At 35.3% G+C, this 26,081-nt stretch overlaps 10 protein-coding genes across 10 annotated transcripts; 6 read left to right on the forward strand and 4 right to left on the reverse strand.

Annotated features, from left to right (window-relative positions):
• Positions 1-8: 8 nt before the first annotated feature.
• PHYBLDRAFT_140663 (hypothetical protein) lies at positions 9-1,316 on the forward strand (the record flags this gene model as incomplete). Its single annotated transcript, XM_018430443.1, has 1 exon — positions 9-1,316. The coding sequence occupies one exon, from the start codon at positions 9-11 to the stop codon at positions 1,314-1,316; it is 1,308 nt and encodes a 435-aa protein (XP_018296635.1).
• A 4,817-nt stretch (positions 1,317-6,133) lies between these two features.
• PHYBLDRAFT_185264 (hypothetical protein) lies at positions 6,134-7,039 on the forward strand. Its single transcript, XM_018439053.1, has 4 exons — positions 6,134-6,266; positions 6,343-6,559; positions 6,620-6,716; positions 6,777-7,039. The coding sequence occupies exons 1-4, from the start codon at positions 6,157-6,159 to the stop codon at positions 6,926-6,928; spliced, it is 576 nt and encodes a 191-aa protein (XP_018296636.1). The 5' UTR covers positions 6,134-6,156; the 3' UTR covers positions 6,929-7,039.
• Positions 7,040-7,786: 747 nt separating this feature from the next.
• On the reverse strand, positions 7,787-11,937 carry PHYBLDRAFT_163698 (hypothetical protein; the record flags this gene model as incomplete). The annotated part of the gene is made up of 14 exons (XM_018434857.1): positions 7,787-7,811; positions 7,860-7,978; positions 8,084-8,194; positions 8,783-8,803; positions 9,195-9,286; positions 9,374-9,392; positions 9,444-9,636; positions 9,826-9,848; positions 9,901-10,014; positions 10,435-10,451; positions 10,524-10,748; positions 11,367-11,445; positions 11,562-11,657; positions 11,770-11,937. The coding sequence occupies 14 exons, from the start codon at positions 11,935-11,937 to the stop codon at positions 7,787-7,789; spliced, it is 1,302 nt and encodes a 433-aa protein (XP_018296637.1).
• A 782-nt stretch (positions 11,938-12,719) lies between these two features.
• Positions 12,720-13,121, forward strand: PHYBLDRAFT_62641 (hypothetical protein; the record flags this gene model as incomplete). Its single annotated transcript, XM_018440997.1, has 1 exon — positions 12,720-13,121. One exon carries the CDS (start codon positions 12,720-12,722, stop codon positions 13,119-13,121), a length of 402 nt encoding a protein of 133 aa, XP_018296638.1.
• A 114-nt stretch (positions 13,122-13,235) lies between these two features.
• Positions 13,236-17,224, reverse strand: PHYBLDRAFT_179609 (hypothetical protein; the record flags this gene model as incomplete). Its single annotated transcript, XM_018438175.1, has 11 exons — positions 13,236-13,525; positions 13,607-13,712; positions 13,766-13,853; positions 13,916-14,050; positions 14,110-14,156; positions 14,245-14,310; positions 14,386-14,688; positions 14,748-15,245; positions 15,308-15,412; positions 15,485-16,482; positions 16,549-17,224. The coding sequence occupies 11 exons, from the start codon at positions 17,222-17,224 to the stop codon at positions 13,362-13,364; spliced, it is 3,186 nt and encodes a 1,061-aa protein (XP_018296639.1). The 3' UTR covers positions 13,236-13,361.
• A 109-nt stretch (positions 17,225-17,333) lies between these two features.
• Positions 17,334-18,422, forward strand: PHYBLDRAFT_107673 (hypothetical protein; the record flags this gene model as incomplete). The annotated part of the gene is made up of 1 exon (XM_018428011.1): positions 17,334-18,422. One exon carries the CDS (start codon positions 17,334-17,336, stop codon positions 18,420-18,422), a length of 1,089 nt encoding a protein of 362 aa, XP_018296640.1.
• Positions 18,423-18,737: 315 nt separating this feature from the next.
• Positions 18,738-20,181, reverse strand: PHYBLDRAFT_107857 (hypothetical protein; the record flags this gene model as incomplete). The annotated part of the gene is made up of 2 exons (XM_018428016.1): positions 18,738-19,931; positions 20,002-20,181. 2 exons carry the CDS (start codon positions 20,179-20,181, stop codon positions 18,738-18,740), a joined length of 1,374 nt encoding a protein of 457 aa, XP_018296641.1.
• Positions 20,182-21,787: 1,606 nt separating this feature from the next.
• PHYBLDRAFT_163703 (hypothetical protein) lies at positions 21,788-22,318 on the forward strand (the record flags this gene model as incomplete). Its single annotated transcript, XM_018434858.1, has 1 exon — positions 21,788-22,318. The coding sequence occupies one exon, from the start codon at positions 21,788-21,790 to the stop codon at positions 22,316-22,318; it is 531 nt and encodes a 176-aa protein (XP_018296642.1).
• Positions 22,319-23,675: 1,357 nt separating this feature from the next.
• On the forward strand, positions 23,676-24,790 carry PHYBLDRAFT_122028 (glycosyltransferase family 2 protein). Its single transcript, XM_018428845.1, has 6 exons — positions 23,676-23,900; positions 23,951-23,984; positions 24,068-24,144; positions 24,212-24,237; positions 24,299-24,394; positions 24,455-24,790. The coding sequence occupies exons 1-6, from the start codon at positions 23,694-23,696 to the stop codon at positions 24,741-24,743; spliced, it is 729 nt and encodes a 242-aa protein (XP_018296643.1). The 5' UTR covers positions 23,676-23,693; the 3' UTR covers positions 24,744-24,790.
• Positions 24,767-25,951, reverse strand: PHYBLDRAFT_157595 (hypothetical protein). The gene is made up of 2 exons (XM_018433646.1): positions 25,529-25,951; positions 24,767-25,481 (listed from the first exon to the last, which is right to left on the reverse strand). The coding sequence occupies exons 1-2, from the start codon at positions 25,923-25,925 to the stop codon at positions 24,793-24,795; spliced, it is 1,086 nt and encodes a 361-aa protein (XP_018296644.1). The 5' UTR covers positions 25,926-25,951; the 3' UTR covers positions 24,767-24,792.
• Positions 25,952-26,081: the final 130 nt, after the last annotated feature.

Here is a 26,081-nt window from a genome sequence, read left to right on the forward strand (position 1 = left end):
TGAATACAATGACCCAAAGCGACGCAGCTTCTCTTCATAGTCAAACAAGTACCAAGAGCTCACGCTCATTCCTCTCTTTTCTGTCGCGAGAGAGTCAGTCAAACAAAGGTGCATGGAGTACTCTCAGACAATGGTCGCCGCACAAACCAGCCGCTTATTCAAAACTCAAGCGCCTCTTTGTTTCGTCTGGCAACACTGAGGACTCTCCAACCCTCAATAGTCGCCCTGTCTCCCTTGATTCGGCCTCTACTTCTAGAACATACCCAACTCCAGGCATTCCAAGTATTCTATGGAACCGAGGGGATGAATCTGAAGAAGCTATAGCCGAGCTCAACAACCGGCGTCATCAGCGAAGACTCTATCTTATACGTGCTCAGAAATGCCGGCCTTCTCGTTTCCACACACACAATAATGACAGCGATATCGACGACATTGAAGAGCAGCCACGGGTGACTTTTGACAATATATCTCAGCACCACAGCAATTCTTCTTCTTCCTCTTCTACTCTAACCAACCCTGATGTAATGGTCGAAAATAATGAGTTAAAAGACATGGATCACAAAGTCACCTTTGTCATACCAAGCCCGGTGCCTCGATTCCGGAATGTACCACCCCTCCCGCCCTCTTCACCACCTTATATGACCGTCGATACGATCCCTATCCCGCCAGAAATGGCTAAAGTGGAAAGAAGAAAAAGTCTTGTTCGTCGGATAGACACAACCCAGGCAGAGCCCACGATATACACCCCAGCCATACCACAGCATGTTGAACCATCAGTCGAAGAGGGTGAAGAAGCTAGCTCACCTCCCTCAAATGATAGTCTAAATAATAGTCCTCTTCTATTCCCATTACCTTGCTTCCGTGGTCAGTCGATCACGTTAGGATTAAACAATACCCACCCAGATCATTACATATTAATTTTCAAGTTCCTTACTGGCAATAACAGTACTCGACCGTCCGTTCGACATTCAATAGCTACGATCCCCATGGTTCTGAAACGATCCTCAGAAGCCCCCAGTCCACGAGATATCCAAGCTGAGCGTTACTTTATCAAGCCAAGCGCAGGCATGATCAGAACTGGTGCTCGATTTCCCATCACACTGTTTCTTAATAATCCACCTGGGATTTCTCAGGGAGATGTCTTGAAAGATAAAATTCTTGTGAGGTGGGCAATGATTCAAAAAAACACAAAAGTCGCTGCATGGGCTCTTGAGCTTCCAGAAGAATCACGCCGGAAGTGGTTGGAGATGTTGATCCAGCAATGGCCTGATCAAATTGTTGTCAGAGAGACTAAAATCTATATTCAATTCAAATAAAAATAAGATTTCTGGTCGTAAAGTTGAAATGGTCAACAATGTAAATGTTTGATTTAGTTCAATGCTTTACATAGCAAATGTTAAACGGTAGGGGGGGACTATTTACTAGCCAGGATCAAGCTGAACGCTATTTGGCTTATATTGTGAATTTGTAATATATGTCTTTTTCATAAATTACACTACTATATGAACGATAGGAACATGTATTTGACATTTCTATTACTTTTGAATTCCTTCCATTCTTTCTTTACTTTAGTTAATAAAAACAAAACCAAGCTGGTCTATTATATAGCTTTTCTTTCCTTTGAAATGGTTGTGATAAATTTGACAATTTAGTATTATGATAATTGGATTGACAAATCCCAATATTTTACTTTCCCGCCAATGCTTAAATTACCCTATCTCGAGCTTACTACTTTTCTTTTTCAATTATACATTAACCAACGAGATATATTTCGGTATAAATATCATGGTATTATTGTCTTAATTATCTTTCTAACTGTTCGTTCAGTTGGTTTTTTTTTGAATAAACAAAGTATCACGTATCACCTTCTTTCATGTTTTAATCACACCTCTCTTACTTACAACTTGACTTTCTATAATGTTTATTCTTTATCTTCTGTTAAAAGGCATGGCCAATAATACTTTAAATCAAAGTGCTCTTAAAAATATTTGATATATTAATTATTTCCTCAATATATTTACATAATTGTGGATTAGGTTGCTTATGGTGCTAAATTTTAACTTGATAAAAAAAGTTTAACACATAATACACTCAAAGTTTGATACAGTGATGTCCTTTTTGAACATTTTAGCCAACTCCCTACTCTTAATCAATACTTGTTTTTATATTAAAACAATGGTAAAGAAACATACAGCTACCGTATACCATTATATCGAGCGCAAAGTGTATTTTTGAAACCTAATCATCTTTTAAAGGATATTTTTCCTGTTATATTGAGACATAATAATAAAATTTCTTATCAAACTGCGTCGATTACATTTATTAATTATTATTGCAGCATATTTTTACTTTTCCTAATATTATTATTATTACATTTACCATTAACGTTATATTATTCTACTTTAATAATCATATTGATATTGGAATCTAATGAATTTATCTAAAGAACCACAAGATTTTCTTTTACTTTTAAAAGACAATAACGCTAGATGTTCGTACGTCTAGTCGATTAGAACTATTTATTAATAAATATTTATGGTTATCTCGGATTATATTTGTGATATACACTAGATATGGTGTACCTTTTTTTTTTATAATCGACAATTTTATATGTAAAATTAGAAAACATTAATGCTTTATGGGATCTTAATATTTCTGAATTCTGTTTGCTCTGAGGTATTTATAATGTTATTTAGAAACTATTTGCGGTGAGACATCTGCTACTTTTCTGCAAAAATATTTTTCTTTGACAAGATAAAAGGGACCTTGGATACATCATATAAAAAGATAATATAAAATATATTAGCCAATAATATTTTAGTATTTTATATTGTTAAACTAACGATGGTATAAAACTTGAAATAAAGAACGAATCATGTTTTTAAGTAAGCATATAAAGAAGTCCATATAGCCCCAGCGTTAGTTTTTTTCCCCTTTATCTGTACAAGCATCCTACGTATACAAATATTAATTAGCATTTATTAGTTTTAATGTCTAGAAGACTAATAAGTTATTACAATTTTATGGCAAAAAGTAACAAACTTTGGATTGCACTAATTACATGATTTTATGTTCGCGAGTTTAGTAAATTAACATGTCCAATAAATGAAACCACACATTTTGATCGTATATGGAGGCCTTGGACGTGAAACATGAGACCGTATAAAATTACATATATGGTTAAATGTTTCAAAAATATTTTATATGATGTGCCCAAGGTCCCTATTGTATGTTTTCAACTAGTTTTTGAAAGTTATTATTATTTATTAACAAATGATTGACCCTCTTATTTCGACCATATTTTCATTTGAATACACTGCGACGCAATAATAATGATGTAAAATACTTATAAGACTAATATTTTACGTAAGTTATTTCGTACTATCTATTCTTTTATTATCATTTTCTCACTGGATTAACTCTAATATATTATACAAAATGCAAATTAATGTGTCCAATATAGGCTAATTATCTTTATAATGGCTCAAAGACCCGAGACATTTTGCTTTAACATTTCAAGAAGTGTCGATGACTACAAAGATTAGTAAAATAAAGAAGAAGGGTCTAATTAGAAATATATTTTATAAAAGAGGACAAACAATGAACTAGTTTGAATATGTATATTAACAAGTGGCTGGGGTTATAATTGCGAATAATAATTATTTAGATTTATATATATATATACCAAATATTCTGCAGATATTGTATGTAGATTTGCTATTTTGCATCATAAAATAATACATGTATAAAATTGATTAAAGCTCACCCAATCTTGCAAATCCTAAACCCCTTTCAATCTTACACAAAACATCTTGGATTTATATAGCCTGGATACCATCAATCGAATATAGAATAATGATGTATATATCCTGCTTTAATTTATCTGCGTTCATTATAAACTTGACAGGGGGTGGGAAGGTTGGAATACAAAGAGGGTTTATTAAAGTAAATGTCGAGAGGAGCTGAAGGCAAAAAAAAAATTGATAGTATACAAGAGGTTCATTGTAATCTAAGACATTACACATATTTTTTGGTTGCCTGTTTGGTAAATATGTACCACTATATATATATATATATATGTGTGTGTGTGTATGTGTGTGTGCGTATATGCTATCTCATTGTGATTCTGTGTACATTCAATTACTTTTGGTAATACTCAAGACCTTGTTTTTGCTAAGCATGACATAACTAGGGCTTGAAAATATTATGTATATTGAACAGCAATAAAATAATAATAATAATAATAATAATAATAATAATAATAACATTTGTTGGTATGAAATGCAAAAATTACATTTTTCTGTTTTATTGCCTATAAGAATTATATAAAGCATGGGTTTAATGGCAAATAAATTGATAGAAATGAATACTGCAACTATTAGTCATTTCCATAATTCTTTATATATATATTTGAAAACTAGAAACAGCAATTTTTTCTTTGATAATCAAAAGTAAGGTATTCAATTATATACCGTTACTAATTTGCCCTTTGGTCTAGAATAACGAAATTAGAAAAAAGGCTGAACAATTGGATATCCTTGTTTATTCTGTAAAATACCTATTTTGTGCTAAACTGTTATTTGTAACTGTCTTGATATCAACTCGACTGATGAGACTACAGACTCATGTGCCCTATTGAATAATTCCAGACATTAGGTATACTTTCTTTATTACACAAGCACAAGAACATACACAAGTACATACATACATATATATATATATATATTAATGGTAAGAAGAAGAACAATAATAATAATATAAATGTGCGGGACTATCGCTCATTATAGAAAAACGTGAACAAAAATATATAAAATATTTTATTAGAAAATATTGTTAATATAAATTAATATATAAATATAAATAAATATTAAAGTTTTAGGTCTAGAGATCTTTTTGTATTTGTTTTATTGGTGGCACATAAAAAAAACCAAAAATCCCCAGTGAATTCAAAGTTTAAAGGGATGATTTTTTTAAAAATAAATAAATAAATAGACTTTAGAGTAATGCATGATATATAAAGATGCTTTCCAAAAAGGAGGGAGATGAATAGAAAGAAAGAGAGGGAGGAGAGGGGGTATGTGAGTATAGTACATAAATAATTAATTATTCTTTGGTATTTTCATTATTCTATAAAATATACTCATTTTAACCAATAGATTTGTGGTCCTACCTTAACAGATCCCTTTTCTATTTAGTAAAGATATATATATAATGATGATGATGATGATGGTTCTTAATAATATAATATAAAATCCTTTAAGATTATCTTTGGACGGAATACAGCTAAAAGAATTGTCTGCAAGTATTAGCATGAAATTAAATTGCACCAGAGTTGCATTTGTGATATACTTACTAGTAATTATGATATTATTGTAATTATCATTCAATAGCATAAATAGATAAAGCAAAATGTAAATATAGAATACTGACGTCGAATAAAAATAACAATAAAGAAGGTTTCTTTAATAGTGTTATGTGTATCTACACCCATATACATACAAGGATTGAATATTTATGGCGTGTCTAGTAAGAAGTTAAAGAAAGGAAAAAAAAAATGTTTATAGAGAATATTAAAAGTCTAAAGAATTGTGTCTTTACAGAATAGTTTCTATTTATTGTATATCAGTAAATGATTATAGCTAGCAATCATTCTAATATAAACCAAGGGTATTTCCTTGTATTGATATGTGTGCGTGTTATGTACATAAAATATACTATCATTTAAATAATATGATATATTAGAATAAAAATTACAAGAATTCATTGATCTTAGCAAGGCTATAGAAATTAATAATAAAAAGAGATCAATGAAAAGATTCATTGAATTTTCTGTTTGATTGTGTAGACTCAATCGATGTCTTTATCAGATAATCATCTCTCTTCTGATTTCCCAAAAGCCCTCTTCCACTCCCTATTTTGGGTGTGTAAAATAAAATAATAAATTTTGTCTCGGAAATATACGTATATAAAAATGTATATTAAAATATACAATATAGTATAAATTTAAATACATACATAATGCAGTGACATATTACCCAAAGAAGAGCAAGAGAAAGTGGAAGAAGAAGAAAAAAAAAAAGGACTTGGTATTCTATTTTGAGCTCCTTTTCTTTCTTTCTATTTTACCATTTTTGCTCCCCAAATTATTTCTTATCAATGACAACCTTTATTAAAGACCGTTTAAAATCTCGGCGCCTTAGAAAACCAGAAAAAGAGAAGCCAATTCCTAATACTTCTACTGTCCGTAGAGGAAGAGGTCGGCCAAGGTAGAATATATACATCTTCTTTGATATTCAAAAATACATATTATATTACTTACATTATAACCTGACGTATGAATAGAAAACAGTCTCATCCAATAATAAAAAACGAAAAAATCGACCCAGAGAGAGAATTACTTGAAAAGGGTATTCACCCAGTCTACCAGCAACTGCTCAAAGATATTCATCGAGACAAGCTTGAGCGCCAAGCAAGAGTAACTAAAACACGAGATCTTGAATACGAAGCAGCCAGAAAATGGTTTGAAGCTCGTGAGAAGCAAGCATGGGATGAGTTCTATGTAAGTGACTGGTGTGACTTGATGTTACACGTTAAAGTACTTAACGCATTGGGAATCCAGACAGGTCAAGTTAGAGCACGGTTAGAGATGACACATTCATTACAAGCTAGTATTGCAAAATTAGAACAAGAGATGCTAGAACTGTCTCGCAGAAAAGGTAGCCTTCTTGACCGTCAATTGTATAAGCTATGGTATTTAACCAAACCACATCCTATAGATCGAGACAATCGGCGATCTAGTACGCCTACACTTGCCTATTCTGATCTTGAATCCAATAGTATCTACACTTCTCCAATCGCATTACCAGAGAGTGTAATGCATACACCATATTATAAAGGTTTACTGGATCCTTCAACAAAGACCATGTAAATAAATACACATACACATATACATATTATTAATATCGTTATCCACCTATAATTAATAAAACAAAAATTAACATTCATTTTACTGTATAGAAAAATTGATATTTGTACCAATAATAATACCAATGTTAATCTTTCTTATCGAACAAAGGAAACCAAAAAAAAATACAAGTTATTGGTATAGCTCCATATTAAGATACTTTAGTTGTGCAATGCCATTTAAAGTTAATACCATTCCAATGTAAAAATAAATAAACAAATCATACAGCTTCTTGATATCCTCTTAGTAAATCGTAAATTTGTACATTCTTTTAATTGTGAATATATATACAGAAAACAAAATAAATCAAAATAAGTACGTAAAAATCAATTGCACAATTAATCAGTTTAATATTAGTAAATATTAACGACACATAATTTTGCTTGGACAATAATACACAAACGCTCGATAATTTAAAGCATCTTTACCACTGCTCCTTATCATATAACTGGGTTTATAATATTCATTTCCAAGATATCGGTTCTTGCTTTTCTAAATACAGCCTTTCTTTCGTACTTGAAAGTTTATCACTCCCAATAACTAATACAAAAGAAAAATCAATTTATTATTAGTTATTCCCGTAAGAAAAAATACACGAGTTTTCGAAACAACCCTTTGATTTTAGCAGAAACTAGAAGATTTTTTTTAACAGGGTCAAATACTTACTAAGTTTCGCATATTTGAATCATATTTTGGTGTTATGGAACCATTTATTTTTTGAAAAAGAAACCCCTTGTTTCAATCCAGAAAACCATCTTGAGAGCTGAACGAATAATAAACTGCTTTTCCGCTAAAAGGAAAAAAAAGTGTAAGCAAATCCTATTATATCCAAATATCTGCAAATAGTCTTTTTTTTTTAAAAAAAAATACAAAATTGTTTTATTATTACTGTTACTCTGTAAAGTATTTGTCTTTATGTCCTATTATTCTATTATTCTTGCTAAAAATATTTCTAATCTTTATAGAAGACCGACTAAATGATATCAAATATCGGACCAGAAATTTATTACAGTCCTAAAATGCAGAACATTATATCAAACCTTTACAAGATAAGTACGGACATATCATTGATTAAATAAGACATACGCGTTTGGAGTTATGAGTATAACCATATCTTACTGATACTTTTAAACACGGTGTGGTATTATTGACGTAGATATTACTTTCAACGTAAGATATATATATCTTGGACTTTGGAGTCAATGTTCTATAAACGATTCTTTGGAAATACTGTGTATATATAATATATATTATTGTGCAAAACATTGCATACACCCTACAGTTCAATGAAATACAAATCTCACAAACTAGTACAAATCATATAGTTGCCAATAAACAGAATAAGATCACATCTTGAGAGCATAATAAGCATCAGGTAGTCATATAATCTACACTATCTCATTAGTGATAAAATGTTATTTAGTTTTGTTCTTTTTAGTTGGAAATATATAAGAAGATGAGAGGTTACTGCTACCCTCCTCTTTCTCATTATCATGTGCTTCATATATGATGTAATGAGCGATACTATTACGACCAAACAAATTCATTTTCTATCAGCCGGGATAAATAACGTAAGTCCTACATACAACTTTATATTTACAGCGTATAATAATATTTAGTTTCCATGTATTTTCCGTTAAAATAAAACGGGAAATATTGAGCAAAAAGAATAAGCATTGTCGGCAATGAAGACTTCATTTCATTTAAGAAAATATACTTGTTGCTGGTTGGACTTGCCAAGCTAAAGATACAGGCTTAATTTTCTAAAAAAGAAACCGGTATGATATTACAAGATACACCTACAAGTTATAAGCTTACTGTATATTTGTAGGGCATATACTTTTAAATAAGATATTTCATATTGTACAGTTTTTACACGTAGGGAAATTATATGCTTCGTCAAGATTTTAAAGTTTTTTTTTTCGCAATCTTGTTTCTGTCACCAATAAAGTGCTCAAAATTCTCGTAAGAAAGTCTACAAGCCAGTTCAACAATAACAAAAAAAATACAAGGTTGCTGAAGAAGAAAATCGTAAAGATTGTGACAGTTGTGAGAGCTAGAATTCTTCCTCGGATATCAATTAAGGCCCTGTGCTGGTCTTGTATGGCACAGTACAGCTTAGATTCTTCTCTGTAAAAAAAAGAAAGAAACCGTGTTAAGATGTAGCTTCTACATTGACATCTTATTAAAGCCTGCCATTTTTTATACATATTTTATAAAAATGATTTACTAAATAAATTGTATACAAATCCCACTTTAAAGCAATATTCGTCCATACAAAGGTCGATAAAGTGGTTAAGACTGTCTTCAGTCTGTCCGTCGCTATATAAGATATAATACTTTCAGTACGCTAAAAATTCCTAAATTTCACTTAGATTAACCGACATATACTATTGCATATTATCTTACAGCCTTTGTTATTTTTGGCCTATATAATTCAAGTTAAATTAAACAAAATGATACACAAATTTGAGCTTACCTTGCGCTTTATAATTTCTTCGCAGAAATCGCATATATTCTTAATTTCCCTATCAATCAATTCGCCAACTTCACTTTCAGCTGCTTTATCAAGAGTTAACAATGCTTTTAAGCATTCTTTGGTAGCAGTGCATCTGTTCCAAATAATGGATATTATTCCAGCATTTTGATGTGCTGGGACAAAATCAAGAATGCTGTAATAAAGCAAGCCGAATAAGATGACTTAGTGATCATGCTCAATTCCCTTTTTCATACAGTAGACATGTTTCCACGTATTAAGAGCGCTTTTTATTAACTGAATACTAAAATTGGGGTTTCTATTTTTTTTTTAAAAAAAAAGTCGATTTTGACGTTTTGCAAAGTTGCTGTATAAAACGACTGACCCTATGAAACATTCAAAAAAAAACTATTGATGAGCAATTAAATATTTTACATTTACCATTTTCAAATGGACTTACGACAAATAAAGAAATGACAGCTTCATTATTTACTTCGAGGTACAGATCGTAATGCAAACTCATGGTCTTATTTTCCAGTTGCGATATTCTTATTTCAATCATTCTCACTTTGGTCTATTACGAAAAAAAGGAAGCAATTTAGTCTTCAGGATAAAGAAATTCATAGTATAAAATTTTATATTTATTATATCTTCGTTTAAAGTGAGCTAATAAACTTGATGCTTGTCCATAATAAGCTGTTTAATTAGCACTACTAGCAAGATTATAGGCTACATACGTTTCTTTTTTATCATATTGCTTTTTAATATTATGTAAATGTCAAACCCGAGAAAAAAATCAATGATTTCTACAAGTGTTTCCATGTTTTTTTCTCTGTTGAGAGCGTATGCTTGATCACGTATTGTTTATTTTCAAAAATCAATGTGCTCAGCTTGCTTTCTTTCCTGTCTGGATCTTGGATATGAGCTCGTATTATTTACATAATAAAAAGTCGTTTTTTTGACAGTTCAGGGAATCAAACCTTTTAACTTTTACCGTTTGATACAAATAAACTAAAATAAAAAGGGTATTCAATTATGAGCGTATATTACTATGGTTGGTCCGCCTTCCACTTTGCTATATACAATTGATACTACTATAATCGAGTGCATCAACCTTTGATACACCAACCCATAAATTTCTGTAAGCGCAGACAAAGTCATTAAAGATATTCTCAGCCCTGTTAAAAAGGTATTTAAAGCAGAACTCGAGTATAGCATGACCAATAAGAATCTTGAGTGAAGCGTCAATATTTATAGAGATACTTTGTAAGACACTACCATGGATAGCAGATGTATCAAAGCAAGAAGCTATATTGAGCAAGAGTTAATTGGCCGTAAGTACACGTATTATGTAAACACTCTTGGCGTACATGATCACCACAAATGGAAACACTAATATTTGTAGATACTTTGTAAACACGGATAATCTCTGTGTGCTTGAAGAGTTGCAAATGGGTAATCACCCTGGGCAGTTTTTCTGTGGAAACCAGAATGTCTTGACCGATGGTGGTTACACGACAAAGGCCTATTTTGTGTCAGTAATCAAGGAGTCAATGTCCAATGTTGACAAAAAAATCAAAATCCACGTCGCAATGATGAGGAAAAAGATTGAACACACCTGTGGGATCCTCAAAGAGAGAATATTCCTTCCTAAAGAATAATCCTATAAAAGTACGAAATCAGAATGACAAGTAAATTAACAATGCATGGATCAGAATTTGTGTCATGCTGACCAACTTCTTGATTGATCAGATGGATGATACAATGACAATCTAGATTGGGCTACTCTGGGAGCAGAAAATATGGGAAGTTAAACAGGATCAAAAGAGAAAGTATATTTGCTACCAAAAATACATTTTTAGCAGCTCCAATGTCGGATGAAAATGGCACACCCAAGTGTAAGTGAGTTAAAGAAATGTTACTCACAAAGAATAGAGATGCACGTCTCATTTGAAAAAACATAAAGATACATTGCATAAGCATTTGAAATATAAGTGTCAAATCTCTTGTATAATAAAGGTTATTATGATCTGATATTGATAGTTAGTTATCATAAGCTTTATTAAATGTTTCTTTCAATATTTAATTAACTTCTTTTTCTGACTTGTTAAAACGCTTTACCACATCAATCGTTTCTTTTATCTTCAACTCATCGTTGTATTTATTCAAACACTCCTCGCTTGGGATTTGAAGATCATGATAAACAACTGCCAACTGCTTTTTTTACGATACAGATAGCTTTGTGCTGCCTCCGTGGCCCTAGTATACTCCTCCAACTACTTCTTCACCTCTTGTATGAAACCAAAGTACTAGATCTCCCTTTTTCTACCTTTTCTTTGTAATAGTGGTTCAAGAGAGGAGGGAAGCAAAGACTGAAAATCTCATGTATATTTCTGGCCTCATTATTGACAATTTTACTGTTATTTAGGTAAACTGATTTTTTATCCAAGCTGTCTATACTACTATTATATTTTTTGAAAGCATTTGCATTCTCCATACTTTATTGGCTGAGTAATATATGGAACAAGAGGAGAACCTGTCTTTCTATCAGTCGCGACCTTTTCCATTCAAAAGAATGTTTCTTTTTAAAAAAAAAAACAGTTGGATTTTACTATAGATACGCAAGTTCGATTCAAATAAAAACTTGGATAAAATACTTTTACAGATATTTTTAACTTTTGTTTCAAACCTTATTTTTTACTAGCAAAGGTTTGGTCTTTAGAAAAGACTTTAGTACTATTCTTCCATATATTGTATATTTCACCGTATTGCTCTGTCAGCGAGTCGCCCAGACTTGCCTTGATTTGCTTACTGGATCGGTTAACTCCTTGCTTCTAAAGATACGGTAAACTGCTCTTCAATCATCAATTTATTTATTTTTTTAAAAAAGAAAAAACTCCCTTTAATTATTTTTTTCTTCCCCGCTCTTTGGCGTTTGCTTTTACTGTAACAGGGAAAAAATAATTTTACGGAATAACCGGGATTTGTCTCTTTCTCCCTTTCATGAAAACGAATCGTAACCATGGACTGTAGTACAACCTGAAAGTTTATATAGCTAAGCCTTCAGAGACGACCCGAAAACACGCAATACCGATCAAATTGGTAAAAGTACTTGAACCGACCCCCTTCTTATATAGAAATAAAGAATTTGACTTATAAATGAGTGCCAAGAAAATTTCTAGAAAAGGGATAATATGTAGACTATTTAATATAAATACCCCTTTTTCAGTTCTTTATTTCTTTTCATTTCTATCGACAAAACAGGACAAAACTTGTATCATGAAGCTCTATTTAATTTTGACACTTTTTTTTATTACTGCTATTTCCATAAACGCTGCCCCAGATACAAGCTCTGACGAACCTCTTGAGAACTGTATAGAAATCACGTATCCCGTAAATGAATCCACTTTGGAGGTTGGAACCAGCTATACTGTTACCTGGAACGTCATTGGTGAATGTACTTTTCCAAAATCATTGGTTCTTGGATACGACTACTCTGACGACCCAGAATACTTTGCTGAAGTAGAATACACCCTTGCAGAGAACATTGATATTGCTGCTGGATCAGTGGATATCTTTATCTCTGAAAATGTCCCTAGAAATCGCCACATTATTGCCGTTCAGAGTACTACCCCAGAATTTGATGACATTGATAGTTACAATGTCGTTTACTTTGTATAAACATGTATCCATAGTATTTGTTGATTTCATAAACATTTGGAGTAAATAAAAGCATGCATAAAATATTTAAATGCTCCAAGTTTTTAATTTGGTACAAGATGACAGGAACTTTTTGTATTGAATTATCTGAATTTATGTACAATTTTGAGTTAAAATAATATACTATTTATTATTATTATTATTATTATTACTATTACTATTATTATTACTATAATTATTTGGTTTATTTAAAGCTTTTTTTTAGGAACAGATAGTGTCAGTTGTATGCATTTCTATTATCCGTACTTCATTTTCTTTGATAATTGTATATTGACGCTCTGGTAAAGTTCTTCCTTCCATAGCCAATGCAGACCCATCACTGTAGAGAACATATTCTCGAGAATAAGGCTCAGCTATAGTACCTTCTGTAGATCATTAAAGCGTTGTTAAAAGAAATAAATTTAATAAAACGAAATAGTATAAAAGTAAAATAAAAAAAAACTTACGTTCACTTCTAAAGAATTTAAAGACAACCTCGCGTTCTTCCCCTTCTTTTACATATGTTTGGGATGAAACTAAAAGGCGATCTACCAGGGAATACTGTCTTGGAAGCTACAGCATAGAGTTTGTAAAATGCTTACAAAAAGTTGGTTTATAAATAATACCTTTCTCAAGAGGGAAATCGCATTGGCTAACAAGGTCTCCTGTTGCTTGACCATTGATATAAGACTATCCATCGTACACTTTCCATTTCTACAATAAAAAGAAATAGATATATAAACAAAAACGGTCGAGTAGAATGATAGGATTATTACCTAACGTCTTCCCAAGGAAAATTCACAAGTTCTTTTCCAAACTTGGACAAGCCTTCAATAACAGGCTGAGAATGACTTGTCACTGGATGGGAAACGAGTGTATCATACGCTATTAATCCTACTGTAGGCAGCAGTCTATATATTTTAAGAAAGAAAATTAGTTTCATAAATGGTTCATGTTGAGCTCTACTTGCAGTGAGAATGTTTCATGAATTGGCATGCTTTCCAGATAGTGTAAAGCCTACATATTGTACACATGCTTAGATACACACTACTTTTTTCTTTTTTAAATACTAATACTAGTATTAACACCCAAGCCTTCATTTTACTTTTTCTCCCTCGGCCAAAGTATTAAAAAGTGGTTTTTGACGATCCCAAGGTATTCTTCTAGAACACTATATATGGCATATCAAAGTATTTCAATACATCTTTATATGAGCACACGTTTGGATTGACTATTGTATTCTTACCTTCCATAACTCTTGCCAAATATTTCCAGCTCCCCCCATTCGCGCACTCATTTGACCTCTGATTTCAGATTGTTCATCATCCTTTCCTGGAATATCCTCCTTGATCCAGTCTTTTGGAGAATGCCAGCGCACAAAATCTTCTAAAGTAGAATGTGGATTGGCAGCCTTGAATGATTGCATATCAGAATACAGCTGAGCAGATTGTAACTTAGCACGAATATGGGTGGCATCCTCGGATGTTCCCAGGTTCTCAAAAACATCTGTCTGTTGTTCGATCATGTCTTCGGTCATAAACCCAGGATTCTGAATCAATTGGTCAAGAGTTATTATTATCGGTTTTATTTGCAAATATATGAACTTACTTGTGTGTGGGGGATCCACATGGGTTCATACGTTTTTATAAGGCGTAAAGATGGATGCTGGAAGTCTCTTCCTTCAAACGAATGTTCGTCTTGTATCTCATTCTCTACGTCGTTCATATATCCACCATCGGATGGGTTGTGATGAGGGAAATGAAGTCCTGCTGTATAATTATCGGAATCTGTGTTTGGCGAATAGTTTAGACGGACAAAGGACTCGCTCATGGAATGGGGATTAGCTGTGTCAGATACATCCGAAACAGAAGATCTGTTAGACCGTGAGGGACGAATAGGTTTGTTTTCTACAGTAGAAGATCCCTTTGTTGGATATTGGTAGGATGCGATTTCATCAATATCTTCCATGTCTTCAATTTCCTCCAAGTCCTCTATCTCTTCCATATCCTCTATCGAATCAAAGAATATCTCGCTGTCACTAATAACTAAATCTTGTTCAGTCTTCTCGGAAAGACTTGGGCTTCGTCGATTAGGCTTTTGAGATCCCTATAAAAAACACATATTAAATTACCTTGTTATTCTTTGAATATAGATATAGATATATTTACCGTGGTCTTTTTTACTTTACGCTTGGGTGTTGCATCGCGTCTCTTTGTGGCTTCTTGCAAACGCCGATAAATACAGCAATTGATCATAGCAAGCTTTTGATGTAACTAAAGTAATGATGTATTGTGAGTCACTAAGGAATTCACCTGTCCACGCATATATATATATATACAACTTACTCTATTGAATCTCAAATCAATTCCAAGAGTCTTTGTAATATCAGGTTTCACAGTCTCACTACTCTCGTGCATGGGACCTTCATTTGCATAAGAAGGTTGGTATAGGTAAGGGGAGACATTAGGGATGGGAACTAGGTGCTCCCAGTGCCATCGAATTTGACGCAGAATTTCTATCCACAAGATACGCAAAAAGCCCATATACGATGGAATTGCATGAGGCTTGGAAGTATCAGACAGTGTATGGAGAGAATAGACCAAAAAATTCCACAGAAAAGAGCGATAGGGAACTGCCGCGCCATACTTGATGCGCAAAACAAGAGCATGGGCACTAAAAAGCGATGTGCCTCTAATATGCTCTTGAGTGAAATGAGCAGTTTTTTGGTGCTCTTGGTTCGCCTGGAAAAGCGAGCTAAGGACCTGTTCCAGTTGGTCCGATTTTACGACTGTGATTTGGTTAGATCCTTGGGCTATTGGGCGTGTTTGTCCCATTGCATTTAACAAGTTTCGTACAAGTCCGTTGTCTTGTCCATAAGTTTCAGCATCATCTCCTTTGTTGTTGTTATCGTAAGGCGCAAGATATTCTCGATTTGTGGGATCCTTTACCCACGAGTAAACTGCCTGAGTGAGTAAACTTGAAAGGAAGGAACGCTGTTGGCTGGAAGGTCCAAATTCATGTGAGATGCGCCAGTGCTTCGCGGTAAGAGCATCCATTTCAGAGTGGAGTGCACTGTCGCTGTAGGCAGTCTCGTCAGTCAGGGGGAAGATGGCATTTAATGTGAGAGTACGAAGGGGGTCATTAAACGGCCCAAAAGGTAAGCTAGGTAAACAGGGTAGGATACCATGAACAATCGGTCTCTCCAATGTTCGCTTATCATGTATGATTGGCTCGAGAAGATCCTCCTCAGAATCCTTCCAGTCCTCATCAAACCAGTTTTTTACATTGTAGCTAAACACAGCCATGGCATCCACAGGTCCCAAATCAGCTGTTCGATGAAATCCTAAAGTAATTGTTAAACTTTCTTGGATAGACGGAGAAAAAGGTTTATTGAAAAATGAAGGCTTACCCTGATCTTCACGCCTCATTTCTAGCTTTTGTCGAAAGAGATTTCGGAGACCATCAAGATGTGTGTAGCGGGAAGATACAGCAGAGGCAACTATTGTATTGAAGCGGATCTCTGTCTTGTCAGAGCCGAGCATGTAGCCTATGTAAAGATGATGCCGGAGCTGCCCGACTTGTATAAATACCGGAAGACGACAGCCTGTATTCTGAGCGGCAATTGCACACGCAGATATGAAAGACTTGGCTTGTTGTAGATCAACAACCGTCTTTGTGGAAGAAAATAGTTTGGACTTTAGAGAGTCCGATAATGGTGCAAATACTAAGAAACGACTAAACCCCGTCCAGCGATGTAAAGGATGAAAAGTCTTTGGGACATTGTCAGTGAACAAATAAAGATCGTCCATCACAAGGGGGCGCTGGCTTTTTTGCCGACTAATGGGATAGTAGTTGTAAGTGATTTTATAAGTCTCGTCACCGACGGACAGTAGCTCATGTTGAATAAACTCCTTTGTGATGCATTCATCAGAAAAAATTCCATCACTCCCGTCTTTTATTCCCCAGGAATATATTGTTTCTTCGATCGCTGTAACGAGTCGTTCGAAATGCGAGACCGAGGTATAGTCAACAAATTCAAAGAGCTCTTCACTGTGAGCCGAGCTCTGGCGGCGCTTGGTGTTCATAGTGGAGTGCATAAAAGGAAGAAGAACGAGGACAAGGCGAGTCACACAGAAAGCTTTAAGCCCAATCGAAATCGACCACACGTCCACAATCCTTGCTCTTTTCCTTATTATGCTTCGTTTTGCACTGTGTGTTGCTGGAATTTATGCTTGTTTCTTAACATGGGGAGTTATCCAAGAACGCGTGAGCACTACACCATATGGTAGTGAAGAGAACCCTAAGAAGTTCCGTTTCTTCATTGTCTTGAATACCATCCAGTCCCTCATTGCCGCTCTGGTGGCATTCATTTACATCAAGGTCACCGGCCGTCATCTCAATATTAGCAGCACCCCAACTAGCCTATACCTGAAGTATGCGCAGGTCGCACTCTTTAACTGCATTGGATCGCCGTTTGGCTATGCTGCTCTACGACACATCGACTATCCTACCATGATTCTCGGTAAATCCTGCAAGCTTGTACCTGTCATGTTTATGAACGTGCTAGTCTATCGTCGTCGCTTTCCTCTTCACAAGTACATTTGTGTCTTTTTAATTACTGTCGGTGTGTCTATGTTCATGCTTTACCACCGTACTGAGGGAGGTTCCAAGGCTGCTTCTACGAACTCCATGTGGGGTCTCTTCTTGCTGTGTACCAACCTTGCGATCGACGGTCTCACCAACGCTACACAAGACCAAATCTTTCACAAGTACCCCTCTCATGGAAGCGGTCAGCACATGATGTTCTTCATGAATGTATTTGGTTCTATCTTCTCAGCCACCTACCTCCTTATTCACCCTTACAACAACGAGCTCTGGCAGGCAATCGAATTCTTTAGCGAATATCCTGCTGTAATTAGAGATGTTTTATTGTTTGGCTTATGCGGAGCAGTTGGTCAATGCTTCATCTTTTACACACTGTACAAGTACGGCAGTTTGCGTCTGGTCACTGTAACAGTGACACGAAAACTGTTTACCATGTTGATTAGCGTATTTTGGTTCAACCATGTCCTTTCCTTTGGTCAGTGGGCTGGAGTTACTCTTGTGTTTTCAGGTAAGATTAAGGACCTTAAACAAAAAAAAACCAATTATAACTCTAACTCTACCTTTTATTTTCATTTCTTACAGCTATTGGATTGGAAGCCTATATCAAGAAGCAAGAAAATGCCAAGGCAAAGAAGCAACACAATACTGTACCAGTATTGGTCAGCTCAGGAACAATGAAAAAGCCTATAGACAAATTTGCTTAATTGAAATAGATAGTTGGAACTGAGTTCCGATTAATTTTTTTTTTATATTATAAATATTTATTGAAGAAACATTAAACGTTCTTTTCTTTTTCATTTTCCTTTTTCTTTATAAATGATTATAAAATAGATAGAGAAACAGAAAGAAAGAGACTGGCTATACAAAATAAAAGCGAACTAATAGAGAGGAATATACAGATGATTGTGTACTAGGCTTTAGGGAAGGGATCATGAAAATGGGTATCTATGGATAAAGTAAAAATAAAATAAAAAATGAAAGTGTGCAGAAATTCTACTTTTCTTGCATATCTCCTTGGGGAGTATTGAGGTCATTTACTCCTCTGATGTGTTCTGCGACAATCTTTTGTTGTCCCGTGGCAGGATCAACAGCTACGATTTTGTCCACATGGTAGTAGGCGTTCTCCCCAATTTCGGCAGCATCCAGACCGCGGATTTCGCCTTCAAGATCGACGCGGAGAGACAGACCAGGAATACGGTCCATGATGATTAGGATGAGATAGGTGATGAAGAAAGACCATGCAGCACCGGCAGTAGCATCTGCGAGTTGATGAGGAAACTGGATCCAATTGTGGTTCATCCAACCACCTTCGATTTCAGTTGCTCCGTCCAAGGCAGCGATATATTTTTCAGCGAAAATGCCGGTCAAGAGACTGCCAATATATCCACCAACGCCGTGCACAGCAAATACGTCGAGAGCATCGTCAAAGTTGAGCCAGTGTTTGAGGTGAACGGCCAAATTGCAGGCAACAGCCCCTAAAAAGCCAATGGCAACAGCTGGTCCAGGACCGACAAAGCCAGAGGCAGGAGTGATGGCCACCAAGCCAGCTACAGCGCCTGAACAGAAACCGAGGGCAGAGAATTTGCGCTCAATACGATAGTCGATGCACATCCAGGTAATTGCACCTACAGCAGCAGCAAGGTTTGTGACTACACAAGCCATTGCGGCACGGAGGTTTCCAGAAAGAGCTGAGCCGCCATTGAATCCAAACCAACCGAACCACAGAAGTGCAGTACCCAGCACAACATTGGACATGTTGTGAGGCTTAAAGTCATTAGAATGACCATGGCCCTGACGTTTTCCAAGGACTAAAGCATAGGCTAAACTGGCAAATCCACTGGAAATGTGAACAGGGGTTCCACCAGCAAAGTCGAGGCCACCAAGTTTGGCACTCCAACCATTGGGATTCCAGGTCCAGTAAGCGATGGGGTCGTATACAACAGTGGACCAAATAAACATAAACAAAACCATTGGTAACAGACGGCCGCGCTCAGCTGCAGATCCGATAGCAAGGGCAGGTGTAAGGGCTGCAAACATGCATTGATATATGCAGAACACAAGATCAGGGAGTTTACTGCTTCCAATAGATGGTTCTCCTAATACTCCACGCAAGAAAGCGTTGTCAAGATTTCCAAGGAAAATAGAGCCGGTTTTACTAAAAGTTAGACTGTATCCCCATATAAACCACTATAAAACGTATTGATGGTTAGATATATATATATATATAGTAGGTATTGGCATTGTCATTAGTATTTACCTGACAAGTGACAACTACAAGAGAGAGTACGCAACAGACAATAAGCGAGAGTGCGTTTTTTGATCTGGCCATTCCCGAGTAAAAGTAGCCAACGCCGGGTATCATGAGCCATACAAGTGCTGTAGAGGTGAGGATCCATCCAATGTCTCCTGGAGAGTATTCTGGTGTTGGTGTATCCATTTGATAAAAAGAAGTAAGAGTGTTGAGAGTTTGACAGAGAGAAGAGGGCTTGGATATATATATGTGTGGGGAAACCTTTGTGCTCACCATTTTTTTAGGTGTCAATCATTGATAAGAGATATTTGGGCAAGATAGGCATTGCGGGTGACCAAAAACGTTAGATCTTTATCAGAATGTGCAGCTGTTTTCGGGTCGATGAGTGGTAACCAATCACCAAGGGCGACGGTATCTCGACAAGACAATTCATTCTTTTTTATGTTAAAACTAGGTTATCCAATAGAATCATGACAGTCCAAGCATGGAGACTTGTGTTGCCATCTTGTTTCCTTTCTACTTTACCAATACCATGTTTACTTGATTTTATACCATCGTACAACCCCACCGGAATCCCCGGTTCGTAAACCGCCTTATCTTTTTCAACCAGTTTGAGTTATTTTTCTGGAAGGACAAGAAGCGAAACCCCTTTTCTTTGTTGGTCATGTGTTTGTTATATATATCTAGAGTCTTTAATCGTTATCTTTCTGATCCCAAATGCAATGGTCAATAGCCTATACATTTCACCTAAAAGCGTTCGGTTATTCAAACAAAAATGTCTTTTTTTTTTAGATGGAACACAAATTCATAGCATTTATATATCTTTCTTGGTTGATATTGACTGGCATGTATTGATATAACCTTGTGTTGATCACATTTGTGTGTGTGTGTGTGTGTGTATGTATTTTGAAAGGCTTGAATTCAAAAGAAACAGGTTAAAGATAATGACTTTTATTTATTATTAATTAAATGTAATTAAATTAATACGATTTTGTTTCCATAGTAACAAATTAGGGACCTTGGACACATCATATAAAACTTATTTAGACGGAGATTGTGCTCTTAAAAAGGAATAGTGTGTTTCAAAATCGCGTTATTTTATATGATATAAAAACATGATATAAAATATTTTACATCATATAAAAAGATGATATAAAATGTGTTGACCAATCATCTTTCGATATTTTGTGCTGTTAAACTAACGATGGCATAAAACTTGAAATAAAGAACAAATTATGTTTTCAAGTAAGCATATAAAGAAGTCCATATAGCCCCAGCATTAGGTTTTTTCCCCATTATTTGCGCAAGCATTCTACGTATACAAATATTAATTAGTATCTATTAGCTTTAATGTCTAAAAAATTAAACAGCTATTACAGTTTGAGGATAAAAAGTAACAAACTTTGGTTCGCACTAATTACATGATTTTAAGTTCGTGAGTTTAGTAAATTAACATGGCCAATAAATGCAATATCACACATTTTCATTGTATATGGAAGCCTTGGATGTGAAACATGAGACCGTATAAAACTACATATATGGTTAAATGTTTCAAAAAAAATTATATGATGTGTCCAAGGTCCCTATTGACTACATTGAAGAATATGCTGGTTAGATTACCATATTTGTTTTCCTTATAAAGATATATAAGAAACCTATGATATCATCAAGTCCCATCTTTTGCACAACATATACGTGAGCGGTGTTTATTTTTTATTTTATTTTCTTCTTTTTTTGGTGGTTTTGTTCTGTTCTGTTACTACAAGCTATATACAAAAATACATTCAAAACAATGTGGAGAAGAGATCATTATCTTCATCATGGCACGATTACCAATAACCAACGATCATCTCCTCTTCCTTCAGATCGCCTTCTCAATCCACATCAGAACAATAGAAACACTACTACATCTTGGCAGGGCTACTCCAACCAGTCTCAGTCCAATACCCCTGTGATGACTAATAATCTTTTGTTGAGAAAAAAGCCGTTCAGTCCACTAAGTGGCTGCAGCAGCATTAGTGAAATATACGGTGGAAACGAATTTGATATTTTTGGTAGCGAACAGAGCCAAGTTGATAGCATCAATCATGATGTTTCACGTTGTCAAGATAGGCTTATTATTTGTCTTGAAAAGAAAACCCCCACACAAGAACAGGTTCGTTACCAACTTCTGAAACGTAAGCGCAGTGTGTCTTCAGACCCACCCGTTAGGAGCGGTGGCGTTTTTCTTGAGCCTACCGCATCAATCAATTCACCCGTCAACTTTTTCAAGCCAAACCCAAAACAAAAAGATAACCTAGAGCACCAGTTTATGTACCTCTAACTTGTTCCTCACTGTATTTTGTTTTTTTTTTTGCATATTCACCACCCACCACTCTATATATCTCCTTACTCTACTCTGCACTGTTTTGTTATTTTGTTGCCATTATATTATTATTACCACTATTATTACTGTTATTATTATTATTATTATTACTACTATTGCATTTGCATTTGCATTTATATATCATTAATTTTTTTTTACATGTTACATGTCTGTTATTTTATTTTTTTGGAGTCGCAGTAACAAGAAACAAAAATCCCTGCATTTTTGTGAAATGCAATAAATGAATAATTCCTTACAAAAACAATTGGATAGATTCAATATATGTATATAGATCTATTCCTAAGCGATTCCCCATAATACAATGGTTACATAACACACACTATTTTATTCGTACAGAAAACATGCCAAATACTTCTCTCTTTGGTATATACATAAAAAAAGGGGGGTGACAGAAAATTTTAAATATCTAATCTTCGACACTATTATTTTATTGATATCTGTCCAAACCTGGATTCATCCCGAGGGTTCAATGTACCCCAATCGTCTTACTGGATAGAATAGATAATCCCTCGAAGATTGCATTCCCAAATCATCAGACGGAGCTCATATTAAATACACGTCTTTGTGCTTAAAGCCAATTTATATTATTCAATACTATGGATCTAAAGCTCAAATAAACTATTACTTGCCTTCATATATAGTCACGTACAACCATTATCTGCAAGAAAGCAAAAGAAAGAAAGTCATGTTCCATACCTTGGTGTAATAAAAAAAACATACGCACACATATATATGTGCTTGTCCGGCGCCATTGCCCGAATATCAAATGCCATTTTATTGATAGCTTTGGCACCAATAATCAAATGATATTCTATCTGATGTTCCCTAAATTCTTTTTTGCGCTCTACTGGAGCGTGTTAATATCACATAATGTACATAACATCTAAAGATTATCACTTATCGCTGGTAGGACCATCTTGGTCTACTACAGCAAGATAACAGTTGTATTCGATTGCACACAAAATCACGTATATCAATCACATAACATTAGGCATATTCCTACAATTCTTTTAATTAATGCACATTATTGAATATATTTTGGCAGTTACTTTTTTTTTGTGTATTGCTTTTGGAATTTACTGAGAGGTTATGTGTGCGTTAAATCCACAATTCTTTAATCAGGCACAGTTTCGCTACTTTTGATTGGCGGACTTACGTGAAATAACGAGAGAGTAGAGGAGAGAAGGGGGGGGGGGGGGGGTGGCGGCCGGGAATGATATGCAGTTTTTAGAGAACTAACAGGGTCTACCCACCGATCATGAATGACCCTTTACCTCACGCTGTTCTTAACGTGGACGATTCTTTTGCTTATATGGACTCTGCGATGACAAAAAACAAATATTCTGTTCTTTTACCTACCTATAATGAGCGCGAAAACTTGCCCATCATCACCTGGTTGTTGGCTAGAACCTTTGAGACCAACGGGATCGACTGGGAAATTGTGATTATTGATGATGGTAGTCCAGATGGAACCCAAGAAGTTGCCAGAGAGCTTCAAAAAGTATATGGAGAACGCATTGTAAGTCCTGAATTCTCATCACATCATTGGCTAATACATCACCACAAAAGCTCTTGAAGCCTAGAGCAGGCAAATTAGGACTTGGTAAGAATACTACGAGGCGTGTTTACACAGACAGCAGGAAGAACACTTTTTTTTAACTTACACAAATATATTCCAAAAAAAAGGAACCGCTTACGTTCATGGACTTCAATTTGCTACTGGCAATTACGTGATTATTATGGATGCCGACTTTTCTCATCATGTACGTTATTTTCATTAATGTCTTTCTTGTGAAGTTAACGTTTATTTATATTATTATATCTATTCAGCCCAAGTTTATTCCAGAAATGATTCAGTAAGTTGTAAGCTCGTATAGAGAGAAAAGGAACTGATCGAAAGTCGGCGGGTTGTGCTAGAATGCAAGCCAAGAACAATTATGATGTAGTGAGTGGGACACGTTACAGACCTGGAGGAGGTGTCTATGGATGGGACTTAAAGCGCAAGCTGGTCAGGTAAAGAAAAATATATGTATAGACTGGAAGACTGAAATTATGATAATTGTATTCTTGTAGTCGCGGAGCTAATTACTTGGCTACCCTTTTGTTGCGTCCTCGAGCATCTGACCTTACAGGAAGTTTCCGACTGTACAAGCGTGAAGTATTGCATCAATTGATAAACGCGACAGTGGCCAAGGGATATGTATTTCAGATGGAGATGATTGTGCGTGCAAGACAGTTCAATTACTCAGTTGGAGAAGTGCCAATTACATTTGTTGACCGCGTGTATGGCGAAAGTAAGATGGGCATGTCTGAAATCGTTCAGTATGCTCAGGGTGTATGGCGTTTATTCACCACTGTATAAACTTTCTCTACCTCTTCAAATTTACATAAAACATCTTTATTTATTTTATTTACTCTGATTTATTGTGGTGGGAAACATAGTCTTTGTACTCTCTACAAGCCAAGAATACAGGAAGTGTAACCGAGGCAGATAAGATGGGAGTAAGAACAATCAAGGCGAGAACTTGATATGGGATCGACTGTTTTGTTTTGACGCTGTCAACAGCCATCCAGAACATACAAATAAGGTTGACACACAGAATGTCAGAGCTGATACTCGACTGTGCAGGATGACTAAAGAAAGTCGCGGATAGCTGGTGTATAATATCCATTGCAGTACTCTTGGGTGGCAGAGAGACGATCGCTTCGAACCATTGTTGACAGTACAGAATCAGATTGGCGCCTGTAGCAAGCATATACGTGGCAATAGTCACAATAATTGATAAAAGATCCCCTCCTTCTGCCGACTTGGCATCTGAATCAGGTTTATATACAAGAGGGATAATCAAAAGAGCGTGCATAACAAGAAGAGTTGGCATGAATTGAGGCGTTTCGGCAACAAACGGCGATAACACTACTGTCACAAGTCCACCAAGTACAGATCCTAGCAGCACGACAGAGAATTTTCTAGAAGGCTGGTATGGGATTTTTGTGGGAGAGATGCACATAACTGCAAAAAAGAGAGCTGTAGCTACAGATATGGCTACCACTTGGCCCAATAGCATGAATGCCCATGCATAAGGAATTTTCCGGCGTGCTCCTAAAAGAGTTGATGAGTCATTTGACGGGTCATAATGTTTGCATTACCCTCAATAGCAAGAAGAGGCGTCCAAACTGCTACAGTGAATGTACACAGCTGATGACTCCACAACCATTGCCAAATTCCCACATTAACTGTTCTCCAGGCATCATCAAAAAGCGACACGTCATGAAGCCAATGGGACACTTTATTAAGAGTACTTTCGATGTGCGTAGGGTTAGAAGCGTTCCAGGTTTGATAACTGTGGTTGAAAAAAGCAAGCATATAGGTCCATGTTGAAGCAAATGCCAGAATTGCAAGTGCAATAAAGCCGAATGGTGCAAGTGTAGACTGACGAAGAGAATTGTAGACCAATGGCCAGATACGCCAAACCAGTAGTCCGATCAAGACAAAGTAAGAGGCAAGAATTCCAATATCACAAGGATAATCTATGGTTTCGACCATATTCGTGTATCTAGTGTGTATGTGTGTGATAAAGAAAGAAAGGGAGAAAGAGAGGCTTCAAAGAACAAGAACAGTGAAAGTTTTTTTTTTTTTTTTTGGAAAATGAGTTTTTGATTTGCTTGCTTTGAACTTATGGAATTTGCAGTGTATTGTATA

Source organism: Phycomyces blakesleeanus (genome assembly GCF_001638985.1).
Source record: "Phycomyces blakesleeanus NRRL 1555(-) unplaced genomic scaffold PHYBLscaffold_3, whole genome shotgun sequence".
Taxonomy (NCBI): Eukaryota; Fungi; Mucoromycota; class Mucoromycetes; order Mucorales; family Phycomycetaceae; genus Phycomyces; species Phycomyces blakesleeanus.